The sequence below is a fragment of the Panulirus ornatus genome, chromosome 50 (assembly GCF_036320965.1).
Source record: "Panulirus ornatus isolate Po-2019 chromosome 50, ASM3632096v1, whole genome shotgun sequence".
In the NCBI taxonomy this organism is placed as follows: domain Eukaryota; kingdom Metazoa; phylum Arthropoda; class Malacostraca; order Decapoda; family Palinuridae; genus Panulirus; species Panulirus ornatus.
Genome location: NC_092273.1, coordinates 3,826,424 through 3,845,432, shown reverse-complemented (window position 1 = coordinate 3,845,432; position 19,009 = coordinate 3,826,424). Strand labels below are relative to the sequence as shown.

The 19,009-nt window shown below is 37.2% G+C and overlaps 1 protein-coding gene across 1 annotated transcript in view; it reads right to left on the bottom strand.

The window, feature by feature from the left end:
* Positions 1 to 1,620: 1,620 nt before the first annotated feature.
* The window catches only part of Flo2 (flotillin-2), a 68,234-nt gene continuing 50,845 nt past the window's right edge, over positions 1,621 to 19,009 (bottom strand). The window contains exons 2-11 of the mRNA XM_071691137.1: positions 16,433 to 16,527; positions 14,939 to 15,140; positions 13,373 to 13,491; positions 11,932 to 12,045; positions 9,758 to 9,877; positions 9,048 to 9,155; positions 8,497 to 8,610; positions 6,583 to 6,759; positions 5,145 to 5,291; positions 1,621 to 2,055 (exon numbers count right to left, since the gene is read on the bottom strand). Coding sequence (XP_071547238.1) covers positions 1,981 to 2,055; positions 5,145 to 5,291; positions 6,583 to 6,759; positions 8,497 to 8,610; positions 9,048 to 9,155; positions 9,758 to 9,877; positions 11,932 to 12,045; positions 13,373 to 13,491; positions 14,939 to 15,140; positions 16,433 to 16,527 — 1,271 coding nt within the window. The 3' untranslated portion in view covers positions 1,621 to 1,980. The remainder of the gene's footprint in view (positions 2,056 to 5,144; positions 5,292 to 6,582; positions 6,760 to 8,496; positions 8,611 to 9,047; positions 9,156 to 9,757; positions 9,878 to 11,931; positions 12,046 to 13,372; positions 13,492 to 14,938; positions 15,141 to 16,432; positions 16,528 to 19,009) is intronic.

Sequence of the window (19,009 nt, the reverse complement as noted above, 5' to 3'; positions counted from 1 at the left end):
TTCTGTGGAGATAATACAATAAGACCAATTGCTTCAAATCTCCATTCTGATCACCTGTCTTACTGACCTAGCACTGGCAAATTCTCATTGGGAAATCCAATCAACCCCTGTGTCAATCACCATAAATATAAGATGAAGTCTTTTGGTATCTATACAGATAACACACTGAAAGTGTAGCATACAATGAATTCACGAAATGGAATAAAAGCCTCTTGGTGGCAATGACAAATACTCATGAATAATTTGCTGAGTTTACTGACTGATGAGAACCTTAATATCAATATATGTCATTTTCTAAGCAAGAAAATGGTCTTCCGTTATCCATGTAACTACAAGAAATGGATGAGATAAATGATATTTCTCTAGAAACTCAATGAACTGTGATAATACCTATTAAGAGATTTGTAATGCTTTGCAGAGCTGTGGATAACATTCACATTATCAAATCAGAACAGATAACATCACGTACATATTTCTCCAGTACATGACAAAATGCTAAAATTATTTTGAACAAAGCCCCCGAGACCCTAGCTGTACAATGAAATAAAATAAAATGCACAGCTTGAATGTCTCAGCAAAAATACCTTGTAACTGACTTCACTAAAATAATACCCTAAAAAGAAAAAACTGCTCTGATTCAAACTAGATACACAAATCTTCCCTTGGTTTAGGGGGGAGGGTCAAGTAGTCTTTGCTGCAATTCAAAAATTTAGTAAATTCCCCGAACTTAATCCTGGCTATGCCCATGATTTTATCATAAGGACAGAAGTATGTTTCATTATACTTTCAAAATATGAAAAAAAAAAATGGATATTTTTTAAGAAACAAAATGTGTGCCTTCAACAATTCTTGACCTGAATTGCATAACATGATTTTCCCAAAAGTATAAAACTTGGCCTGAAGTGTAGTGGCAATGAGAACAATATAGTCTTGTGTACATTTACAATACAAAGAAATCCTCCATGAAAAATTATTCTAAATTCATACACTCAACGAGGGTGCAATCTTCAATGTATTGCACAAAAAAAGATGCTCGTGAATTTATCTCTGCAAATGAGTTCAAATCTATCTCCAGGTATTCTCAAGAATGACAAAAATGCTTGGTCATTGGAACTAAATAGATTTCTCAAAGACAAACAATCATCTTAGATATACTAATGAAAATGAAAAAGTAAATCTAAAATATAAAACTTAACACCCATATCAGAAGTTGGAACTTGGATTTTACAAAAAACATAATGGTTATGGTTCCTCTGTGATATCATGGCGAGTGGAGCAAGGAGAGTGGAATAAGACAAGCTTCCAAAGCTAGGAAAATATTTACAAAACCTCCTCAAACTTCACTCTCTCTGTATGTGAAATGAAGAATACAACAGTTCCATTAGCTGAGAATACAATAATCCTGAAAGTAATGTAACACTAAAGTCCATTTCCTGACAGTTGAAAACTTTAAAACTTTGAAAATAGCTTTGCATCAAAATTGCTTATCTCCTAAACTGAATTCACCTCATGCAAGTGACCTTATTTTCTTCTAAATTGATGAATAAAAAACAAGAGGAAATTTATCATCTAAGGTTTAAACGACTTTCATGAGGACCCAAATCATCATAAAAACTGAACTTCCTTAAAAAGTTTATTTTCTCTAACTGTATTACACATATGAGAAGATCTTATAAAAATGTGAGATACTCATCAAGCATTTTCATCACAAGTAGCCCAAAAACACATAAGAGATAATTAACAAGCTTGCATTCAAGTGAATTATTCAGTATTGCACAAAAAGATTTCAAAACGTCCTTAACTGAAGCATTTAGATACATGAGTTTTCAATGAAAATATTAATGTAGCTGGTTATCATGATTCATCTCATTTCTGAATAAATGTGATAGTAAAGAAAAAATCGGATGTCCTCGAAAATGTCCCTCACAACATCTTGCCTTTTCTTATATCATTACTGTCTTTCAACCTTGATTCAAGCTTTTATACGGCTGTAGGAGCAACTCGTGGTGCACCAGGTGTCTGAGTCACTGAAGCTCCTGGGACCTTTCCTAGGACCTGCAAATGAAGAGAGTGAAGTTGAATCTACTCAAAAATGTATAAAATATTCTACTCTTCCTACAAAAGGTTCAACAATGGAAATTGCATCAACAATTTCTCCTCTTATGAAAATGTGCCACATAAATTTCAATCTTTTCTGAGTTAAAAACGTCCAAATCAAAAGCCATCTCAGTTGAAACAAAAAAGAAAAAAGATGTGAGAACATACGAAGTCTTAAAGGTAAAAACATGGAGAGATGAGAGAAGGAAGAAGATTCAACAGCTTAGTTGTTTGAGTGAAGAAGGAGGTATCACACATTCCTTAAGTAGTTAGTCCTGAAAGAGAAACAGTGTAAAGTAGCAGCCTAATGCATTCCTCCAATGCAAGCCCAGGTGGCTGGGGCATTTGTTGACAATTCATAACAACAGTGGACCAAAATAATACATATACTTACAGAACATAGAGACAGCAGCAACATCATATCATACAGAGAACAATTGAAGAAAGAAGATACTAGGAGACTTAATGAGGCTGAAGGTATTTATACCACTTTTGTTAGCAGAAAGACAAAGGAATAACCATCCTATTCATAAGAAAAAACAATCACAGTATCTGCACATCACCCGTAGCTTTGGGAAAGCAGACTTTGTAACACTGATTATACAGGGTTTTCAAGACAAAATGGAGGTTATTCATGCCCAGCATGTTAGGCCATTGCAGGGGCGAGCAGCAGTGTTTTGAAAGTTAAAAGAGGAAAACAAGTGATGCTTGGAAAAAGGTATAAGGAAAAATTACATTACTTTTGTAACAGTGGCTTTACTGTGTAAATATATCCTAATACCCTCAGACCTTCCTTCCATCACCACATAGATCAAGCATTCTATACATTAATTTTTTCTATACTGTTTTACAAATGCTTACACACATTTTATACTGGTGATAGTGGTTACATGTAAAATTGGCCAACTTGGGTCTTGAGTTATTGATTTGATCATGTCTGGGAAGAATGAAAACATGTCTACCCTCCCATTTCACCCCTAAGGTGAGGCCTGTGCATATTATCACAAGTGATATATGTTACTTACTGTTTCATAGTTGTTTAGGTGTTTTATATTTTCAAATGATTATTTAACTAAAATTTCTCTCTGCACCATAATAGCACTGATGGAAGTATGAGTTGTATCTGCTGTTGCACAAAATAGGTTCATCCAATCAATCAGGCTACCACTATTCTGACAAATGGCATGTTATGATCTTTGATATAATCCAAATTTTCAATTGCCAAATCATACAGAGGAGTCCATACACAATACCCTTTTGATATCAGTTTATGATATATCTGGTTGAAAAGATTCTCACCTATATCTAAAATCTCACCATGTTCAATCATTTCTTGTTTAGTCGCTGCCAAAAATTATACTTGTATGTCAATCTCATATTTCTATCAACAACTTTTCCAACTCCTCCTTTGACTTTGAATCCTTTATGTGCTTGGGAGGGTTAAAAAAAAAAGTAACCAGTTTGGGCAAAATTAGCAAAATTTGAAATGCTATTGTAGATACAGATACACACATACACATGGAAAGTATGAGTGAAGAAAGGATGACTAAGGGAATATATATATAATGCATGTGGAGGAAACAAAGAAAACAGGGAAACCAATGATGAGATAGAAGGATGAGTGAAAGATGCTTTAAAAGTTCAGAGGATGAACACGCAGGTGTGAGGCACGCAAGGGGTAGAGCAAATTAGAGCAATGCATTTACAGGGTACTATATACTGTCAGTGGCCTGAAACATGGCATATAAGGAGGTCAGAGGAAACCAGACAGAGAATGAACACATGGCCTCATTATCTAAAATCCACTCCATACCTGTTAAATATACTGAATGAAAAATAACAGCCCCCTGTCTATACCTAGACCCTACAGACCTTTCCATGGTTCCCTCAGCTTCCTGTTACACATGCCCTGGCTCACTCCACTGACAGTACATCGCCCACTGTATACCTCATCATTCCAATTCACTCTATCCTGTGCAAGCCTTACACCTTCCTACATGTTCTGGCCCAAATCACTCTAACCTTTTTCATTCCATTTTTCCATCTCCGATTCAGTATCCCTCTTTTTCTTGTACTCTCCATTTGACATATATATCCACTCTGTCAATCTCTCCTCAGTTATCCTTTCAATATGTCCAGACAATTTCAGGACACCCTCTTCAGCTTTCTCAACCAAACTTTTTTACCTACCTTACCTATCTCTTACCCTATCATTTCTTAATCACACAATCCTCTTCACACCACATACAGTCCTCAAGCATTTCATATCCAACAAATTCCTCCTCCAAAATTTCTCATAAAAAGTGTACACCTCACATCCACAAAACATTGAAGGGACTACTATTCCATCAAAGATGCCAGTCTTTACCCTAACAAACAATGACCTCTCTTACCACGCTCTCCTGGAACCTTAGCCCCCTCACCCACCCTATGGATCACTTTAACTTCCACAGTTCCAATTGCTGCCCTGTCTACTCCCATGTATCTAAATCATCCCACTTCCTCTAGGTTCTCTCCATTCAAAAGCAAACCCCTGTCTCTCCCCAGTTCTATATTCATACACAAGTACAATACAAACTTTATAGTTACTTTTTCAGGTGCTAATCTATACTACACATACTAAACAAACTACACAAATACCAATTTTCTGTATTTACACCAATGTATTCACAAGAAGTTTATTTCACACAAATGAGCAACTTACATTAACAGCATTCTTATCAAATCATGGCATCAATACTACAGTAAGAGTTCTTTATTCTAAAACTAATGAAATTTTCATTAATTAGTTTATGATCTAGAGAGAGAGAGAGAGAGGGGGGGGGGGGGGTGAAGGAGGCGAATGCTTGTGATAACTATGGATAAATGTAGTCATATATTAGGTGACAATCTAAATGAGTGCAGGAACTGATAAACTGTCAACTGACAATGCTAGCAGTGAACTGTGCAATGTCCATTAATTATCATAGGTGTTTAACTGTTTAAAAGTTAACATAAATCCAGTACTCGGTTCCACTTAATGAAATTTGAGATCTTGAAGAACATACCTTGGTGAGGTCAACACCTGTAAGGGCATGGACAGCTGGTGGAAGTTCACCACACATCTTTGTGATGGCATTACTCATGGTGTCACCTCCACCAACCATTACGATCTCATCAGTCTTGGCCAGTGGAGCAGCAATTTCAGCAGCGATCTGCAAAGGGTAATGATAAGTGTTATATAATCTTTTTTCCAATTCATCTTTTAAAAGTGAACTTGTGACACACATACACACACAAACACAGTCTCAAAAAAATTGGATTCATCCTAAACATATCACAATATGATGTTACTATTTTGTACATGCAATGGAAATGAATATATGTTTAAAGAATAAACTCATTATCAATAAAACCTATGATACCACAAATAATAAGATACTAAATTACAATGACCCATATACCCTGTCAAAGGCTTTCAATACATCATGGGCTACAAAACAGGATTCTCCAAAGTCTTGCAAAGAGGATGATTTGTTATAAGTAACATATGAATATCACCCATAAATCTTGCCAATGTGAAAGCCACAGTGATGATCAGAAAGAAGGCTGTGAGATTCAATATGCTTAAGGAAATGGGAAAAAAGATTCAGACTCTGGAAATAGTATTAATCAGAATACCACATCAGTTGGAAGGGTTAGAATTGTTACAATTCTTTGGAAGAGGTTGTACCAATACAGACAACCCAGAAGAAGAAAAACTCTTGGTTATGCAGAAGCATAACAAACAAGCAGGTAAGTGCATAAGTTCAGAGGCAAACCCCTTAAACACAAAACAGGATGCCATTTTGATTCATACTACTTACTCGTATACTGGAAAAGAGATGCTTTCTGGACAGTCTAGTAAGATATTACATGGATGGGGAATAAGATTAGTAAAGGTATGTCAGGGGAATAGTGGGTGTTAAGTCACTCAAGATAACAGCGTAATACAGAGGTAAATGGACACAATCTGTCATTAAAAAAGACAGCTAGTGTATCAATGAAGTGGAATTGTGAAAGACTGGAAGTTATATGATGCACTATTGGAAAAAAAAAGTCAGTGGACTAAGAAGAAAGGTTACCATACATCCTCTGGATAAAGGTAACCTTTTGAACCTCATGAATAATACATCTGTAATGATCTCAAACAGAAATGAAAGTTTAATGAAAATTGAAGAAAAGAGATGTTCCCCAGGTCTAATATATGATGTCCCTTGCCCACTGCTTTCAGTACATCATAATGACAGCTAAAGAATGGATGTAAGTAAATGTGGCCACTGTCCACCTATTCCTGATGTTACCTTATACAACAGGAGAGGCAGATAGGTTAGAAATAAAAATAATCCAATTTTTTTCTTTCTCTCCCCACTTCCCTTCTCTTTTTCTTCATCAAATGACTGTAAGGAAAAGTATGAGAAATTCCTATCTTGAATCACTTTGAACAGATCTAAACAATCACCATACCTGAGGTAAGCTATCCAAAACCATGGACATAATTGCAGCTTCTCCATATTGTTTATATGCTATGGCCTTCAACTTCATGCTCTCTGCCTCAGCTTTACCAACAGCCTCCACACTATAGGCTTCAGCCTCACCAATTCGCCTAATTCTTTCAGCTTCAGCCCTGGCTGCCTCCACAGTCTGTAAGAAAAGTTCAAACAACATAGCATGAAAAACAAATGTAATGTACAAAGTAAATCAACAAGAAAATAGTACATAACAGTAAAAATCATAGAACACAGGCTTTTAATGCTGAAAAGAAAATAACTTGACATTAGAAAAGGAGTCGGCTAAAGTCCTGAAGGAGCTTGTGGAAAGAAAGGTCATTGTCTATTAGGGCAATGATGGGAACACTTGAAGGTATAATAACCCTAATAATGTTAAATGGATGAGTCTTGGGCCTTAAATGAAAAGGAAAGAAGAGGGTGAACAGCTGCAAACAGAATGTCTGAAAAATGATAAGTGGTGTAAAGTAAGTTGATTGTGTAAGGCATAAAAGTGTAAGAGAGCAATTCTGACTGGGAGGACCAACCAAAATATATCACAAATATATCACGGTGGTTCTGATATATAAAGATGATGAGTGAAGGAAGACTGACTTCGAGGATCTATGAGTCAGAAGTAGAAGGAGAAAATGGGATATGGAATCCTAGAAGGAGATGGAATGATGGAGATAAGAGGGTTTTGAGGTACCAAGGCCTGAACATTCATCAAGGTGAGAGTTAGGAATGATATATAATAAATTGACTGATGTGCTTTGGGAGAAGTACATGCTGCCAATGGGCTAAACTACAGTATATGAAATGGTCAAGGTATACAATGGAATAGTGTATGTAGCCTGACTGCATACAGTAAGCTCTGGTTTTGGTACATTATACAGAACAGCTGAAGTGTGGATGTGTGAAAATGAGGCCACTCCTATTTGCTCATTCCTAAAACTACCTCATTATGGTGGGAAAGGCATTTATGAAGATGAGAATCAAGTAGGATAGCTAAATAAATGAAAATACATTAAACATGGGTCGTCCTTTGTCTGTTTCCTGGCACTAACTTGCTGACATGGGAAACGGTTATCAAGTACAATAAAAAAAAATCAAATAAATATTAAATATAATACTAAATGACTAACAGTAAGAAAAATGCAAGTTATCAACGGTAAAATGCATTTGTGCAATATGGTCAATTAGGTATGTGGTATCTAGAGTTTACATTACCAAAAAGGACTTAAGGAGAAAATAAGGTATAGCCCATATATATGCTATTTCATGTGTGGCAGGGTGGCGACAGGAATGGATGAAGGCAGCAAGTATGAATATTTACATGTGTATATATGCATATGTCTGATATGTATATGTATACTTTGAAATGTATATGTGTGTTTAAGTGCATGTGTGGGCATTTATGTATATACATGTGTATCAGGGTGGGTTGGGCCATCCCTTCTCTGTTTCCCTGCGCTACCTCACTGACGTGGGAGACAGCGGTTAGGTATAATAAATAAAGTGTGGCAGGATGGCGACGGGAACGGATGAAGGCAGCAAGTATGAATATTTACATGTATATATATGCATATGTCTATGTATATGTATGTATACTTTGAAATGTATATGTGTGTTTCTGTGCATGTGTGGGCATTTATGTATATACATGTGTAGGAGGGTGGGTTGGGCCATCCCTTGTCTGTTTCCTTGCGGTAACTCACTAACGCGGGAGACAGCGTTAGGTATAATAAATGAATGTGGAAAGGGAGCTGTGGTTTCGGTGCATTACACATGACAATTAGAGACTGAGTGTGAACGAATGTGGCCTAAGTTGTCATAACCATATATCTTACTTCTGAATCACATCAAAGGCCTGATCTGGTAAAACAGAACTTACTTGTGTACGTCTGCCCTGCGCGATAGTCTCTACACGGTAACTCTCTGCTTCAGCTGGTAAGCGCACTGTGGCCATCAATTCTTTCTCCTTCCGCTTGATTTCTTGCTCCTCAACCTGATATCAAGAAAATATTAAAAGAAATTACATCAACAATAGTATAGAAAGAAACAATGCAAAGTTTCACGGATTATCTGATTACAAAGTCCTTATGACTCCTTCACGGTAATTAGACCTAAAAAGTGTTATGGAGAGGAAAGCAAAGCAGAACACCCCCTCTGCTTTGATCATCATAACACTTATTTACAGCCTGTCTGTACAGGTTTAACAACTCAGATTTTCCTAGTAGGCCTTCACTAATGTTCTGCATTACAAAAAATTCAAAACTTACAATTCCTAAAAGTTTAGTTTATAGTGGGAATTCTCATACAGAGAACAGGCTATTTCTTATGCTAAACTGGACCTAACTACTATGAGTTATGGGGTCTCCTTCCATTTTCCTCTAATTTTCATTGTCTAACATTTGCATTAAATCAAAATTTCCCTAAAATTACCTCAATCTGCTTTCTCCTTTCTACGACTTCAATAGCGATTTCCTCATTTCGGATCTTCTGTCGCGTTTTTGCTGCTTGGAGTTCGTATGCTAGTTGAGCCTCTGCTTTCTGAAATAAGGAAGTTTTACCAAATCAGAATGAACTATCAATAAAAGCAACCAAAGAGAATCACATACATAACATATAACTTATCAATGGTCAAAAAGATCTGTCTGTAGTACTGTACAGAGACTTCTCTTTGCTTAAGTAATGTGCCAAAAGAGATGAGCAGTAGCTTATGCAAGGCTGCAAGAAATCAGGGCTAGTTAAGATCTTCCTGCTACAAAAGCTGCCAACCTACTAAAAGTGATATATAGCAAATAGGTAATCTTCACCATTTTATCCATTCTTGGATTGTTTCATGGCATGAAATTTATCATGCATTCCACCAAATACTATGCAGGGGGTACCTGGGTAGTCCCAGGAGTCTTTAATCTATTTCCATAAGACTACAACACTTTCCAACTCAAGAACAGTAAAACCATTTCTCAGAAAACATATCTTATGATCAAGTATCAACTGATTCTTAACTCAAACTAATGCAGACATCACCACTTTATAGTTGGCTAAAACTTAGTTTAAATCTTCAGCAATCTGAGCAGGAAAAATATTGATAAAAAGTACATTACAGAAGTCATCACTAACAGCAAAATAAAAGGTTTCAAACTTACCGCAGTGTTGATCTCTTGGTCAAACTGGGCCTTTTGAAGTTTAAACTGTCTGGCATTGTCTTCAATCTTTGTGTCTGTATTATACTTCACATCCATTGCTGTTTTCTCGCATTCAGCTTCCTAAGGGTATAATAAGAATTATTCAAATAAAAAATAAGCAAGTACATAAGCCTAAATCTAAAAGATGAAAAAATGAGAAAAATATAGTAACACAAATATCCTCTCCATTCACATTTTACCACAAAATAGTACACAAACAGTACCATACTAGGAATTCAACACGCTCTAACAAAGCTTAGGAACAGAAACTAGTGTATGACACTACGCCCTCTCTTCATCTAAACACCTAATATGCGACTGATATCATTGGTTATCTCATCAAATTTGGTCAATATCCTACACAATGTAACAAAGCTCTTTGAGACCAAAAAAATAATACTAAGCATAAACACATGAACTGGCAAAGCTTTCCATATCTTTATATCTATTTGTACAGCATGGGGAGGGAGTTTTACAATCATGGGAGCCCCATCTCTTGAACATTTTTTTAATAGTATACAACCTCTAAAATTTATTAACGCTATCCACTTTGGGCCCTAGGGTTTTGGAATGCTTTATAGCAGCATCACACATCTACTTTTTTCAATAAAATATTTTCTAACTAAAAGAGAAATGCTATTGTTTTAACAAAATGACCCGGCAAAGTTTTTCTTGAATTTTTCTTTGATCATTATTTATAGAAATTAGATGTGTCTTTATGAAATCGTGTGAAGAAGTAAGTAATATGTTTTAATGTACAGAGGTAAAAACTTTATCATCTCTATTATTTTGTGGATTATCTTTGTCAATTCCTGGCACTGCCTTACTGCCATTAGAAACTGTGGACTAGTATGAAAGAAAGAAGGATCAGTTTCTGTAAAAGACTCCTGGTGTTGCCCAGGAGTTTTGTAAAGGCTCATGCAGTCCAAGGCTGCATTCCAGTGGCAGGGAAATGCGGACTCTTTGGAGTGAGAAATTCTCTGATGAGACTGTACTCCCAAAGATACAGCCTTGCCAAAGATGAATTTTCACTTACAGTGTAACCTCATGCAGGTGGAGCCTCAAAATACGAGGACCACTTTCACTTAAGCATACAAGACACAAGTTGAGGATGTGTATTAATGAGCCGAAATGCTATATGCACACAAATGGAAATGGAGTAGAACAGGTTCATGAATGTTTTCATTTGATGTTGAATTTGAATGGGCGGAACAAAAAATAATGTAACTTATAGTCTTGGTGATTCTACAAGCCCCATGTATAATACCATAGTCTGCAGAATCTGAAATAAGTATTGTGAATATTGTACATTTGTTAGTGTTTTATAATGAACTATCATTTATAAACAAGAAAATATTGTTACCATGTTTATGAATTTCCTATTACCAAATCCTGAATTTCAATCCACTTGATATACATCCATCAAAACCTACACTGATGAGACAGACATAAGAAACACTGGCATAATTGTGCTCTGGAAACCATTCATCTACTCAACATGAAAAATGCAGATTCAATACAACACAGCACCCTTCATACCCATGATGAAAGTTCTACAATGAGGGCAATGAACATCAGCTCATCAGATGCCCAGCTTTTACTATGAACACATAGGTATACATCATCACACTTAATGACCTATGGTCCTCATCAGATGTGTCTGATTTCAAGAGATCTGCAGAACCCCCATAAAAAGGGTCCTGGGGGTTGCAAGGTTCAAAACTCATGGTAATGCACTTACAAACAAAGGTAACACCATATAATCCCTGAAATTGTTGAAGTATGGATAATAAAGCCAAAAAAGAAACATATCCTACCCTGAAGATACTCAGTAAAGGTAAAACTCTTATAAATATCAAGTGTAACATGCAAGATGTGAAGAAGGTACATATCTTTTACACATGAAAACAATACCCTTTCCAACTTTTACTCAAATCCAAATCAACAACTCTAACACCTTCTCTTAAACTATCATACTGATTGCATACCATCAGTCAAATAAAATAAATCAAAAGACTTAAACAGGAAAGATCATCTAGCATAATAAAAGCTTCAGATATTGAAAAATACACTACATGATACAGTATCAGTGAATCAATTCATATCCTTTATCAGCTTTAAAGAGTCTCATCTACCTTGATGCCAGCATCCCTATTTGCCTGAGCGACACCAATGTCAGCATCTCTTTTGACTGCAGCTGTCTGGGACTTGCCCAAGGATGAGAGGTACTCCACACGATCATACACATCCTGCAAAAGTCAAGAAAAAGAATACATTATAGAACAAGATGAGGGAAAAAACATAAAAGCAAAGTGACCATATTATTTTGGATAACTTAATCATTAAAAGTTCATCATTTCCTTCTGCTATCTAGTTGTGGCAGGAAATGGCAACGAATATGAAAAAGAAAAAATTCATTATAAATATAGAGTATGATCTTGCTCCCAAGGAATCCATCAAATAACAGCTTCTGCATGGACTGTGGCCTCAAAGCTGTAGAAGCACCATAAAAGGAGTCCTCAGGCTTTATCATAATAAAAGAAAGCTGCAAACTATGCAAAGCTTAGCACTCAAGACAATCACCAGCAGCATACCCATCAAATGCATTTTACACCTGCAAAAAGAAATGAATATAATTCCAATTCAATCTCACGGCAACAAACTAGGCACCAAGTTATTCACAAAAGCATGAAAACACTCTAATCCAAACCACTTCTTAATCAACTAACAACTATCAATCCAGAAGTAAAAACAGAGCTTACCATTGCTTCACACTTCAACAGGTATAAGTTTGAGTAGTTTTTCATGAATATTCAGTTTAAGGGTATAGTTATTTTGTGGCAAATTTTTGAGAACTGTTTCATTAATATGTTTGTATATCCTTTGGGAGGGAAAACATTATCTTGGGTTAGAAGTGCTTTAGAAGTGCTTCATGTGTTAGGGCTGATGTAGGATGTATGGAATTTCTCTCCTGTTCTCCACAGTTAGTTGCTGTTGGTTTTGTGATCCACAGCGCAAAGGGAGTTGTGCCAGTTTGTTGTTTCTTTTCTACAGATTAGGTCGAATCTGCTCTATGGTCTCTTAGCTGAATGTTTTCAGTGCAAGCGAATGACCTATATATAATTTATATACAGGTCAAAGCAATTGTCTTTATCAGAAAGAAAATTGCGACAAAAATTCATAGCAGAAATAAAAATAAATAAGAAAAGAAATTACAAAGAACCAACATTCAAAATTCAAGGTTTGTTATATTACAACAGTATCTAAAGCAAGAAATTTTTGGTAAAAGCAATGGGTTGTTAAAGCCTGGTAGGATTGAGGTGTTAACATTTCCTCTTGGCAGGCTTCAGAAAATAGTTCTGTAATTTGGCAATACTTCTGATATAAGCGAAATAAGTACGAACATAGTCTACAAAATGTCAAAGTTTCATGTGTGCCAACAGCCTTTGTACTGTTTTCTTAATTACTGACTATCTGACCACGAGGTCACTGTCTTATGCTGGAAGGAAAAGCAAAGGTGCTATTGAGAAGTCCCTACTCCAATGAAATTTCGTTGAACTCTATATGATATCTTACCTTGATAGTAAAGGACAAGATTTCAATACCCATTCTGCCAACATCCATGCCAGCAACTTCTCGTACTAGCTGAGCAAATTGGTCTCGATCCTGGTACACTTCCTCCACCGTCAATGTGGCTATGGAAAAGCAAAGATTGTAAACATATTGGTGATTACTAAGAAAAGGGCTGGATTACCGGAACTTCATTTTTCAAAAAGTGAGAGATCAATATTTTCTCTGTCATCTAAACCAATGACTTACTGGCAGCATACTTATTTATAACTTATAATCTAATAAGACCCCAACTAGCTACTGCATATACATCAGGCATGTTACCAATCAATCATAAACTCTTTACCAAATTGGATCATTCACATTCTTTTCTCCTATGTTGCCTATACTCACTACACTTAAAGACACCCACAAACTGAAATTATATATCTGGAATCTCATATCTGCTGGTGCTTGTACTTCATTCAACCTACCTTTCACTATCATCAATTCACCCATAATCCCACAACATATATCACTACTACTGCATATCATATTCATTTAGTCTTGTCACCCTTATATTCATTTCATCCTGCCATCCATAAGATATGCTTCTGCCATTTAGTACCTTCCTCATCTAAATTTGCAAGCTGTCTCTAAAACATCTCTGTAACTCCATCTCCTTCACTTCTCTGTGCATATGCAACCATTGCAATCTATAAGGTATCATATGATAATCAGTGGTTTTGTGAAAAAATATTTGCATGTCAAATTTTTACATTATATTAGTCAAAGGTTCTATGGAAAATTGGGTTTAAAAATCTTGAAGTACTGAGATGTATGATGATATGGCATATGTTTTCAGATCTTTTGATATCTATATGAAAAGTAAGATCTTTGGCAAAGGTGGCAAAGAGAAAGCAGGGTTACTTGGAGTTCTTATACTTTACAAGAAAACAAGGATATTAAGAATTCTTATATTTCACTGTTACAGTTAACAAACCCAATCTTTAACATTACTTGTTCGTTTCCTTCATATAACCGAGGAAAGCTTGTATGTATATGTATGTATGTATACGTTGAAATCCATAGGTATGTATGTGTGTGTGTATGGGCGTTTATGTATATACATATGTATGTGGGTGGGTTGGGCCATGCTTTTGTGTTTCCTTGCGCAACCTCGCTAATGCCGGAGACAGCTCCTAAGTATAATAAATAAAATAAATAACTAAGGAAAGCAAAAAGTAAGAGAAGTAAACTAAATCAGTGCCACAGGTTTTATGGTGGTGCCAAAGCCACCAGCTAGCTTAGCCTAAAAGGCCTATATGACTTTTGCAAGGCTAGTCTTCTTAACTGATCACATTTGAATTTTCAAAGTTTATTCCTTGCTTTCACTTACAGCAATATCATCAAGAGCTAAACCCTTTTAAATCTCAGATTTTACCTGATATCAACATTCATAAGCATACTATATCATCATACTCCTTAGAGGCATATCAAACTTTCCAAAAGAGATGTTCCAAAGATTTTAACAGATAATGGCAGCATAAGTTTTGATATCCAGTTCACGCAATGCTCCAAAACAAACCTTACCTAGGATAGCCCTGAGGTGACCCTCAAGTGTCATGAGAATGGTGCCTTTGATTTCATCTGGGCTCATGCCAAGGAACTGCTCGGAGGCAATCTTGAGTACTTTGTCCTCCTTCATGACCTTGACTTGGGCAACACCTGTGACTGTCACCTGTACACCCAAAGAGGTCTCCACATTTTCACATCGTGGGTTCAGGGTAATCACCTGACAAGAAAACAACAAATGAAGTTCCTTTGTACAGTATACATCTATAACAGCAATAATTTAAGGCAAGCATTCCCAAACTTGGTACAGGTTGAGTATTCTTTATCCAAAATGCCTGGAACCAGAAGTGCTTTGGGTTTTGGATTTTTTTTTATGGATTTCGGAATATTTGCACATACATAATGAGATATCTTGGGGATGGGACCCAACTCTAAACATAAAATCCATTTATGTTTCATATACACCTTATATATATAGCCTGAAGGTAATCTATACCCTCATGAAATACACCACATCATACATTCAAACCCTCATTATGTGCCCACATCACACAGTAATATGCCCACATCATAAACTAATGACCATACACCCTCATGATGTGGCAAAATTATACACTTCTACCTTCATATCCTCATGACATGTCCACATCACACATTTCTATTACTCACACATGTGTGCCCATATCATACACTATAACTCTAATACCCTCAATATACCCCTATATCATACACTGCTACCCTCACGATGCACCCATGTCATACAGTAGACTACTACCCTCATAACTATATCATACACAACAACCCTCAAACATCATGATGTACCTAAATCACACACTATTACCATCATAACTCTCCCTGCATCAAACATTATCATTCTCATACCCTCACGATGCACCCATGTCATACAGTAGACTACTACCCTCATAACTATATCATACATAACAACCTTCACAACATCATGATGTACCTAAATCACACACTATTACCATCATAACTCTCCCTGCATCAAACATTACCATTCTCATATCTTCATGATGTGCCCATATCATGCACTCACTGTCCCTACACCCTTATGATGTGCCCATGTACACTCCTATCCTCATGACGTTCCCATATTATATATCATTACCCTCATACCCTCATGACGTGCCCTCATTATACACTATTACCCTTAACTTGTGCTAACACTCTTTCCCTAACACTCACATTAAACATCTCTACCACAAACCAATAAATCCAAAACCCAGAGACCTTTACAAGCAACACTACACGATTCTACAAAGAAGGATACACCCTTAAAAATAATGACTTATCACAATCATATTCTGTGCAACAATCCGAACTCTTGCTCAGCAGTTGGTACTACTGGTCATAACCACTAAGCCATGGGCCAAGCATTTGGCATTTGCCCCAGTGGCCATTCCTACTAGACGAAGCCTCAACCTGCAGTGCTCTCAACACGTCAGGAGGCACCGTGTGAAGGCCGCCATCGTAGGAGTATCCAACACGCACCTCTAAGGAGAGCCTCTGGACGTCAGTGACGAACCACCATGCCCACGCCCACCCGCCCACGATGGTCTTCTTGGATGTGGCGCCGCAACAGCCACCTGCAAAGGTAGAAAGAAAGATTAATCAGGTCTCATTTCGACGACTGCTCTCGTGAGGTATGTGTGAGTGACGACCACCGTGGTGAGCGCTTGACTACTGTTTCCCTCAATTTCTTTGATAAGACCGGCCACAAGAGGATTGATACGTTTTGTATATAATATTCATACGTATATCCTTTCCTCGAAAAGCGAAGCAGTGGAATTCCTCTCTCTCTCTCTCTCTCTCTCTCTCTCTCTCTCTCTCTCTCTCTCTCTCTCTACATATAAGATAAATATTCATACTTGATCACTGTGTCCCGCGTCAGTGCCAGGAAACAGACGAAGAAAGGCCGCAGCCGCTCATATCCATTCTCCAGCTGTCATGTGTGATGCACCGAAACCACAGCTCCCTATCTACAACCAGGCCCCACACACCTTTCCATGGTTTACCCCGGAAGTTTCACGTGCCCTAGTTCATTCTGTTGATAGCAAGTCGACCCTAGTATACCACATCGTTCCAATTCACTATATCCCAAGCACACCTTTCACCCTCCTGAATTTTCAAGCCTTGATCGCGCAAAATCTTTTTCAATCCTTCCATCTCCAATTTGGTCTCCCGCTTATCCTTGTTCCCTCCACTTGTGACACAAATCCTCTTCGTCAACCTCTCCTCACTCATTTTCCCCCATGTCCACATCATTTCAGCACATCCTCTTTTGCTCTCTCAACCAAACTTTTAATTACCACATCTCTCTTAACCTTTCGTTACTTGATCAAAACACATTACACCACATATAATAATAATAATAATAATATAATAATAATAATAATAATAATAATATTATTATTATTATTATTATTATTATTATTATTATTATTTATTGTTATAACTATCATCAGCTACATTATTGTTCATAAAGTATGACGAATAATGTGTATTAATGAATCAGGATGATCTATAAATAAAATACCGAAGTAAAGGATAGTACACATGACGTTCAAATGACAGTACGTGAACATTTACTGCGTTGCTGTAAGCGTCCTCAGACGGTGGTGGGCCTACACTCAGCTGCTTCAGCATGATAAACCAGGCAGACAAATAAAGTCGGAGGGGAACTTCGCAAACGTCGAAGATATTCCTAGAATTTGGGCTGGCTCGCTGAGCCGTGGTAATGAAAATAAGACGGAAAAAAGTAGGATTTCGCCATTATAAAGAACAACAAAATCCTAATAATATGTAACCCGAAAATTAAGCGGTGACAATGAGACTAAACTTCTCCCCAAGAACCATTTACACAGCACGAGACAGGCATGGCCCAAAAATGACCGTCAATGAATTCTCCGTTAAGAAATCCATTATGGACACAAGTGTTGCACTAAATTCACTCAAACAGGAGCAAGGACTGATTGTGTCTGTGTGCTGAAAGCCAAGTCATCGTGGTGCTATTCTACGCAAATACCATATTTAGTTTTTGTATATAGTGACATCCAACTACCCAAATCTTATTCAACTTAATCCTCGAGCAAAATGGTGCGACCCTGAGTATGAGCACGTTGGGTTGGACCTAACCCTTAAGGGTCAGGTCTAATGCCATATGATCATACCTTAGGTCCCTACCATTATGCTCAAGGGTCGTACTGTCGTGCACAAGAAGTTAATATTGTGCACGTGTCCTAACGACGTGTTGGTCCTAACATTAGGCTCCAAATGCTGAACCAAAATAACACTACTATGAACAAGTTTTATCAAACAATGAAATAAAAACGTACAAGAATCAATACTCGAAAATACCATCTCAGTTCTACAACTTACGTAACAGTAACTGAGTTGTCAGTGAGTCATCGGTATATTTGAATGGTGTCAATCTCTTGACCAATGAAAAATAATAAGCATATAATATTGAATAATCTTCATCTTTGTATAAGTAGAATACATTCCTCCACTCTTGTCCTAAAGAGTTATTTCACAATGTACTAAATTGCGTGATGAAAGAATACGCAAATTTACAACCATTTTTTTGTAATTTCAGGATCTAGATACGTTCTGGCACAATGTGCATCTCGTCCCACTATCAAATTATCCAGGCAACTCCACTTCCGTCTTCGGAGGTACAACTTTATCATTCCAATCACAAGATAACTACCCATTCTTTCCCTCCCAAACGTGAATATAATTCTGTACCCTTCCAGTTTGTCTGCCAATTCCATATCTACCCTCCCAAACACCAACATAACACCCCCCCCCCCCCGACTAATCACTAAGCTTTTCTCCCTGCTTATCACCAAGCTTACTCCCCTCTCGATCACCAACCTAACTCCCGTCCTCCCCTTCCAATCACCGACCCATTCAGCACCCTTCGTAACCCAACAACCCCCTCGCACCACCATGCGAAGCCCCTGACCTACCACGACATTGCTTCACCACTCTCCTCCACTACAGCAGCACGCCAGCTCTCGCACCCTCGGCCACCATCCCCACACCCCCCACAACTCCCTCACCCCA